This window comes from Etheostoma spectabile, chromosome 16, assembly GCF_008692095.1.
Source record: "Etheostoma spectabile isolate EspeVRDwgs_2016 chromosome 16, UIUC_Espe_1.0, whole genome shotgun sequence".
In the NCBI taxonomy this organism is placed as follows: Eukaryota; Metazoa; Chordata; class Actinopteri; order Perciformes; family Percidae; genus Etheostoma; species Etheostoma spectabile.
In genome coordinates this window covers 10,069,135-10,077,980 of record NC_045748.1, presented here as the reverse complement: position 1 = coordinate 10,077,980, position 8,846 = coordinate 10,069,135, and the positions used below count along the sequence as shown (strand labels likewise).

The 8,846-nt window shown below is 38.8% G+C and overlaps 1 protein-coding gene across 1 annotated transcript in view; it reads left to right on the top strand.

Moving 5' to 3' along the window:
- kmt5aa (lysine methyltransferase 5Aa) overlaps positions 1-6,250 on the top strand; it is a 7,061-nt gene extending 811 nt beyond the window's left edge. The window contains 6 exon segments of the mRNA XM_032539181.1: positions 1,286-1,430; positions 1,635-1,920; positions 2,067-2,154; positions 2,312-2,371; positions 3,723-3,913; positions 4,449-6,250. Of these exon segments, the coding sequence (XP_032395072.1) occupies positions 1,286-1,430; positions 1,635-1,920; positions 2,067-2,154; positions 2,312-2,371; positions 3,723-3,913; positions 4,449-4,659 (981 nt within the window). The 3' untranslated portion in view covers positions 4,660-6,250.
- Positions 6,251-8,846: the final 2,596 nt, after the last annotated feature.

The window sequence follows — 8,846 nt, the reverse complement described above, 5'->3', positions numbered from 1 at the left end:
AAGGGACTGATGGGAGAGTTAAAGTGGGTGTGGAGCCAGCATGGTCCCCTCCTCACGGCGCCACCCACAACAGGGGAGGGCGGTCCGGTTACTCAAGTCCGACCCCCCCAGAAACACGCCATTATGTTTTAGTAGTTTTTGCAAGTTCCCGCAGTTTCGTCGCATACAATTGCATAAATATCCCAAATATTCCATAGCATTTGTTAAGAAAACGTGCCGCATAATCAAGGATTTTTGCCCGGCAACAATCACAAAAAAAACAAAAATACAAGTACCTCAAAAGTTGTTGGAGGTACTTGTATTTTACCCGGCTTTATTATGTTACTGTACATTAGTACTCAACTAGATTTTGTCTGACGTTTAGCTCCTTCCAGTGAAACCCACGTATCTCCAGATATGTTGAATGTTTGTGATAAACTGGAGGATGAAGTGTCCTTTTGTGTTGAGAAGATTCTCCTCCTCCTTAAGCTAAATAAAGTCTTTAAAAAGCCTCGTGCATCAGCTGGAAAACGCATCTTCTTGAGTTAAGTCAGTTAGTGTTGCTGCTCCGGTGGGAATGGGCATTCTGACTAAATGTTGCTTTCTCTCTCTCTGGAGATTTCTTCTGTTTACAAAACGAACCATTAAGGTCTAACAAACGTGTTGTTGAATTCCCTACATGCATTTTTTTTTAAAGTGGACAATTTCCTGATGAATTTGTGTTTGTATGTGTGATTTAGAGCCAATGTAATTGAATAATAGATCAATAGGAATGTGATAGTTGACTATTTTGCTTCAAGCTGTTTCTCAGAGTGAAAAAAATGTGGATCTTGATAGTATTTATTATATAGTATATAGATCTACGTGATAGTAAAGTGAATATCTCTGGGTTTTAATTTGTTTTATCTGTTAGTCTGTTGTTTTTGGGAAGAAGTCCATACCGTTTTCTTATATTAACGTTTTCGTTAATCACACCGCTCTTTGGAGATTGGTCTTGAGTCACTTATTGGTTGAGTCTGTTTTTTGTTTTTTTGTTATTGGTTTATACCTTCTCTTTCTTCATTTATTTAATTGATATATATTTTTTTAATTATTTCTTTGTTTTATCAGCTTGGGCACTTTTCCCTATTTTAACTATGTGTTCTTCTGGATTCATACTGTTCTGTTGTACTGTTTAAGTCTAAGTCTACTTAATTTACTTAATGGAAAACTGGAGCTGTACCAACTTTTGGTGTAAGTTTAGATCAATAAAAATACACAAGGCAGGAAACTATGGACTAATTAAATTTTCTCTCTGCATCCACAGGAGATTGTATGCAATAGCCATTCAGTCACTGTCTTAAGCTGCACAAACTGCATATCACCAGTTCACGATGAAATCAAGCTGACACAGCAGGGAAGGTGCTCTCCAATATGCTTCCAGCAAATTAATGCTCCGCGGCAGGGAGAGGGTAAGTGTCTTCCTGCAGCTCTACAGCTCCAGCTGAGGAGAGTAGTTTTATTGTGTTTCACTTCACAGGAGAGCAAAGAAACCTATTTATTTTAGTATTTCAGTAGATTATGTAACTGTGAGAAGAAGTAGAAACGCAAGATTTCACTGAACCACTTGGATAATATCCTCTTTTTTTGTTGTTGTCTTCAATCTTTCCTCCCAGGCAGGAGAACAAACCCCATCAGCACTACAGCAAAACACTCCAAGACTCACTTCCCGGAGATGGAGAGCAGCTACAGCCAGTGTTCACCCTGCTGGTCAGATGAACAGCCGTCGCCTCCGCAGCTCCACTGCGCTCAGAACTGCCTTCGCCCCCCCACCGAACTCCCCCTGCGCGACAGCCTGTCTCACGCTCCGCTCCTCGCCAACAACAACGGCAGCTCTCGTCTCAGCCACCAGAGGAGGGGCGTCCGCCTCAAACCCAAAGGAAAGAAATCCACGCTAAGACCGTAAGCACGTACTGGTTATCTAGACCTTTGTTAAAGGAAGGAATCTTGTCAAACAACGTGGTGGCGTGATAATTATTATTATTATTATTATTATTATTCTTCATGTAGTTGTAATAGTTTGTTGTTGCAATCTCTTTCCACTAAAGTGCAGGCGGAAAAAACTCCCAAAACCGGAAAGTTACCGACTACTATCCAATAAGAAGAAGCTCAAGAAAAAGTAAAACAGAGATTGAGGTACAATGAAATTACTTCTGTTAGAGTGTGTGTGTGTGTGTGTGTGTGTGTGTGTGTGTGTGTGTGTGTGTGTGTTGTCGCGGGTGGTGTGGTGTGTGTGTGTGTGTGGTGTGTGTGTGTGTGTGTAACGCTGTCTCATGTCACTTTTTGTTCCCAGTGTGAAGAAAAGAAGCTCATAGATGATCTCATCACAAAAGGAATAGAAGAAGGAATGGAGGTACACACGCGCCCTCCAAACACGCCTAAAAATCAATGTCTTTGCTCAGGCTAATTGTACTAAAATAAAAAGGTAATTAATCACTTTCATACATGGCTTTGCACTCATAGTGACAGGAGCATTTTCACACTTAAAAATGACAAATTAAATCAGAAAACAAATGTAACTTGCCGGAGTATTGGAGGAACATTTAAGTCAAGAGGAAAAATCCAAGTGAACCAAAATGCATCACTACACATCGCGGGAGAAGAGCGTTCACTGCTTATTGGTCAGATGTGTCTGGGGCGGGAGAAAGAAAGAAAGAGAGAGAAAGAAAGAGAAAATACAGGAAGAAGGTCCGGTTTGACCAGAAAATGACTTGTTGTGGTTGAAGTTGGTCATCTTTCAGATTATTATTGGAATAAAAGTCTTAAAGTATATTGATATTTTCTATACTTAACTATCAAAAGTATTTTATTATTAAATGTACTTTAATTATTAAAAGTAAAAGTAAAGAAAAATTGAGATTATGAGAATAGTCGCTCGAGGCTAGAGTAATGGAGATGTAATGAAGTAAAAGTATACATGTAAACGCTCCAGGGTTTGATTCAGCCGAACTAAACAAGGCAGGTGTGAAGACATCTCATCAAAGGTTGAAAATAAACACCAAAACGACCCTATACTGAATTATAGATATTGTTCCAGTTAACGTGTACGGAAGAGGGTCAGGGCCACTGGTGGAAAATGTATGTGAGTTCTGACTTTATTCTCTGAATTCAGACTGTTTTCACAGAATTCTCCAAATTCTGTTTTAATTCTGAGAATAAAGTTAAAATCTGACTTTAATCTCAGAATTAAAAAAAGTCAGAATTCTTACTTTAATCTCAGAATTAAAAGTCTGGATTCTGACTTTAATCTCAGAATTAAAAGTCTGGATTCTGACTTTAATCTCAGAATTAAAAGTCTGGATTCTGACTTTAATCTCAGAATTAAAAAAAAGTCTGGATTCTGACTTTAATCTCAGAATTAAAAGTCTGGATTCTGACTTTAATCTCAGAATTAAAAGTCTGGATTCTGACTTTAATCTCAGAATTAAAAAAAAGTCTGGATTCTGACTTTAATCTCAGAATTTAAAGTCTGGATTCTGACTTTAATCTCAGAATTTAAAGTCTGGATTCTGACTTTAATCTCAGAATTTAAAGTTTGGATTCTGAGAATAAAGTCAGAATTCTGACTTTAATCTCAGAATTTAAAGTCTGGATTCTGAGAATAAAGTCAGAAGTCACATACATTTGTCACCAGTGGCCCTGACCCTCTTCCGTGAGCGGGGAGTTGTGTCTCATGACGGGAAACCTGGCGCTGTGTTCTGCAGGTGCGGCACATAGAAGGAAAGGGAAGAGCCGTGTTCGCCACGCGGTGTTTCCAGAAAGGCGAGTACGTGGTGGAGTACCACGGAGACCTGCTGCAGATCACCGACGCCAAAAAGAGGGAGGCCGAATACGCTCAGAACCCTGCCACTGGCTGCTACATGTACTACTTCCAGCACCTCTGCAAAACCTACTGGTAGGAGTTAGAAATCAACACATGTCAACGTTTTATCAATCACAATGTATTGCTAGGCAACACACTAGGCTTGTGGACTAGAGGATGGATGCCCAACGGTACCCGACGGTACCCGATGGTACCCGACGGGCCGGGCCGGGTTCGAACAGATGTTTAGAAAGGATGCTCGGGTTCGGGTCGGGCTCGGTCACATCAGCGCGATAAGGCGTTGAACATTTTGAACTTAAAACAGCTTATTATGTAGGTAATGGCGCTTGTTGCCCCGTGTGCATTGATGCGCTCATCTGTTGACATTTCCGAATGCCTTCCTACAATTGCTTAATGAAAGCTTCCACACAAACAAACGTACATGTGTCATTAGTAGCCAATGAGAAACAAATGCGATTTTAACTGTGTCGGGCTCGGGTCGGGTTCGGTTACTGCTCTGTCGGACGCGGGCCGGGCTCGGACAGAAAAATCCGCACTCTATTGTGGACATTTTGGAGTCTAAAGACCAATTGTGTGTTTGGTTTTTTTGTTTTTTTTATTCCCACAGCGTGGACGCAACAAAAGAGACTGGTCGCATGGGAAGGCTGATAAATCACAGTAAAAACGGAAACTGCCAAACCAAACTCCACGACATCAGCGGGGTCCCTCACCTCATCCTCGTGGCCTCTCGCGACGTCGACGAGGGCGAGGAGTTGCTCTACGACTACGGGGACCGCAGCAAAGCCTCCATCGCAGCCCACCCGTGGCTCAAATACTGATCCTCCAGGAGGAGGAGGAAGAAGAAGAAGAAGAAAGGAAAAAAACAAGGGAAACGTCTCAGAGTAACACACGTGTTCCTCATTCGCTAGTGTACAAAATGCCTTAGAAACAGAATGTGTACCTTTTTTCTTTTTTTTTTTTTTTTTTGTTCCGGTTTCGAGGAAGTAGGATGAGGGAAATGTGTTCTGGGGTGAGGGGGGGTTGTTGGGGGTACTTTTCGATTAATTTCTACCTGCCTCGTCAGAGGACATACGTGCTTTTATTTATGTGTGTATATGAAACATTCTGGTTGTTTTGCAGCACATTTGTTTTGTACATTTTGTATTCCCTGTAGACCAGTGCTTCTACCAGCATGCAGGTAGTAGTTAATGCTCTGCATTTTTATACGTTTTTCTTAATTAGTAGTAGTTAAAAAAACAACAACAACAACTTAGCAATACTTTAAAGGCCCCAGAGCCCTTTAACTTGGATCAGCAAGATCTATGAGATGCAAACAATGTGTTCTGTCCGAGTGGAAGTGGATTTCAACCGTCAGAAGTCACACAACCTACCGTGGATTAGTGGAAGATAGCGGTTTACCAAAACTCACGGTTCAGTTGGCATTTTTGGGTCTTAATTACAAAGAAGACGTGATGTGACACTGGATCAAAGTATTCGTGTTGTACAGACTTTAAGGATTAGATAGAAATACAGAAAATAGTCTGTAGTTTTTCCTCTTTTTTTTCACGCTTTATTTTTTAACCTATATTGTATTTTTTTAATACTTAACATGCGCAACACACTCAAATTATCATGTAGTGAAGTTTGTTGCAAATACTTACAGTATATTCTGCTGTGTCTCTAAATACAAATATACCGGTGTATGGAAGTTTCTTAGGTAAATATTTACTAATATAAATAGAGTCAAATAATTAAAAGACGGTTTCAATTTCTCCCTGACTGGCTGACATGATTATCTAGTCTTTAAATTTCACTTTAAATTGCAGTTCTTCACTGTCTCTGTACCACAGCACTATGTACATATATTTATTGGTTTGCTGTTGCAAAATCAAGGGTGGTTTAAAGGAAAAGGTTTGACATTTGGGGATTTTTTTCTTTTCCTCCACATTCTTGCAAAGAGCAAAGTAATTTTTTAAAGACAAAAGTCAAAGTTCTCTGATTCCAGCTTGTTAAATGTGAATATTTTCTAGTTTCTTCTCTCCTCTGTGACAGTATAGTGAATATCTTTGAGCTGTGGACAGAATGAGACATTTGAGGACGTTATATTGGGCTTTTGCACCAGTTTGACATTTTATAGACCAAACAATTGGGAAATTAATCAGATTAATCAACTATGAAAATAATCGTTAGTTTTAGCCCTACCGCTACCACACACATGCCGACGTGACGCACACACCCGCGCACAAGTAAAAGCATCCGGCCACTTACGTAGGCTACGGAAAAAGCTCTGCGTGGAGCCTTCGCTCTAGTAGGAAAAGAGGAAAACTAAAAAGTTCGGTCCACAAATCCAAGCTTAAAGGAAAACTGTCGCCACTTCTATGAACATATGTAAATTTTAATCAGAAAGCTATGACCAAATTATTTGATTTGGAAGGGAAAAAAAATGGTCCAGCTTTGTCTTAATGAACATTTGTGCATCCAATCAAATAAGAAGTAGCTCAATCGGGAGCACAATGCTAGCGGTTTCCCCCCGTTTTCAGTCTTTATGCTAAGCTAAGCTAATTAATTACACCACCGAAGTAGCTGTGAATTTAACCGGCAGTTGTGAGTGGTGTGGCTCTTCTCATCTTACGCTCTGCAAGAAAGGGAAGATGTGCGTTTTCCCCCCAAAAAGTCAAGCTCTTCCTTTTAAACACTAACGACAACAGGAACCGCAGGTTAAAGCATCTGCTGGGAATCTGTCGAACATTTAATGTTTTATGCACGCACAACACCAGCCTCTCCAACACGCGTACCATTTGGGGAACAGTGGCACTCCTCCTGTATATTTAAGAGGTTTTCTACACATCTGTTCCTTTCTCTCACTAAATATCGCTCATATTCTTCCATGTGACATTTGTGTTAACAGCTGAACTCCCAAAAGGTCATTTTTTTTTTACTGTATTTTAAGTAGCATTTTTGAAATGTTTTTTGTTTTTTTATCAATTGTACCCAGGAAGTCAAATATACCCCAAAATAATTCTCCCTTTTATTTTGTCTTGATTTGTGTTTGATTTACACAAGAGAAAATGACTAAAATTACCAAGTTGTTGTTATTCTTTTAGCTAATTAGTTACAAGTACATTCAGTATTTTTTGTTTTTAAAGAAGAGTTACACTTTTGTGCATTAGGAGTCCTCTTTTCCCCGAGCTAAATCACAATGGCACCCAATATGTCATATTTAGAACGCAGTATTGTAATAATAATCTCATTACTCTGGTCAAGTCACTTAATTAAATTCATGTATTGCAGAAAAACGACCTCATGCAGCGCACCAGTTGTGAATTTGAACATTGGACAGGTAACAAGTGACTTTGTCACCTGATAATGAATGAATAAATCGGTTTTAAAGCATTATGTGTGATGATATTCTACATTTTTGTAGCTTTCAACAAATCTCATGAAAATACCCAAAACCAACAGTGCGTTGCTTTGGATGTAAATCTTTAAAAAGTCAGTGATTTGTAGGGCCAGGTATCGCTTTAAAATCTGAGATACCGATATTTGAGTATTACACATTACGGGACACATTTTCTATTTTTAAATTAATATGACTATTTTTTTTTTATTTTATATCAAATTTAAAATTCTGCAGATTTTCATTTTGGATCAGCGTTGAAATCTGCAGATTCCACCGGGTTCTCTTAATGACATTTGATGGCATTATACCACAGTTTTATTGTTTATTTTGTTTCATTGCTCTTAAATTACAATAGTTTTTTTTATTTTTTATTATGAGTTGGGTATTTTGGGGCTTTAATTTAGAGAATGAGTTAGACATTTTGGGGAAGTATGCCTATTTGTTGAGAGTTCGATGAAACCGCGCATATAATTCTGTTAAATTTGAACAGATGCTACAAGATGCTTAGCTTAGCTTAGCATAAAGACTTTAAACAGGGAAACAGCTAGCCTGAATCTGCCCAAATGTAACAAAAATCACCACCATTGAAACTCACTAATGAACATGTTATATCTCGAAACTACTGAGAAAATAATGTGTAAAACAACTTTTTCTAATTACCTCCCTGATGTAGCCTCATATCCAACTGGCAGATATGTCGATCTTCTCTAACACTCTGCAAGAAAGCGAAGATGTGACTTTCCCAAAATGTCAGACAATTTCTTTAAGCCTTTATTTAAACTAATTTTAAAATAATGTACCAAATACAATACATCACCACTCAATACATCTCTGTGGCTGTTCAGTTTGAACAGATTTTCCATGAAAGTGTTCACAAATCATGGAAGATCTTAAAAGTTTCCAGAATATTCAGTATATTATTGAATGATTGCTTTTAATGATGTTCAAATACCACGAGGAAAGCATCATCTGTGTTATATAAATGCTGTGTAGTATATATATGTGCGATAAAGTAAAAGACATTCACATTTTGACCTTCCTAACAGTAGCAATGTGTTACGTGTGTGAGCCTTTTCCTTACACACACACACACACACAACATTTCTGAGTTATTGCTTCATTGTTTTTACTGTAAATGTAGAACTGATGGAACCTGTTGGCCATTTCGGGACATGACAGATCTTTGCTGTTGTAGCGTTGAATGAATCTTAATGCTGGGGTGTAGACATCGATGAATAAAGATGTCATATGCAAGTAACAAGTTGCCGTCTGTTTGTTTTTGTTTTTCCTGTGATATGTGATATTTTTTAGTGAGTACACGCCGGGGGTTCCCTCTAGTCCCACTCAGCGGGTGAGCAAGAGAACAATAACTTCATTCATGTTTTTGCACTGTAACGTTAAAACACCCACATAAAGGTCTGCTCAGTCCACCTCACACATTTCACACATTCACACCACAGGCAATAACACTTTTAAACATGTCCTCACTGGGGGCTGGATGAGACTTTTGGACACCACACTGCTGCTGCACTAATGCAACCTGGACAATTGGTTTATTTACATCTTAGCATGCATCTTAGCATATTATTTAAGCAGTTGCACATTTTTGTTTTCCCATCCTGTACA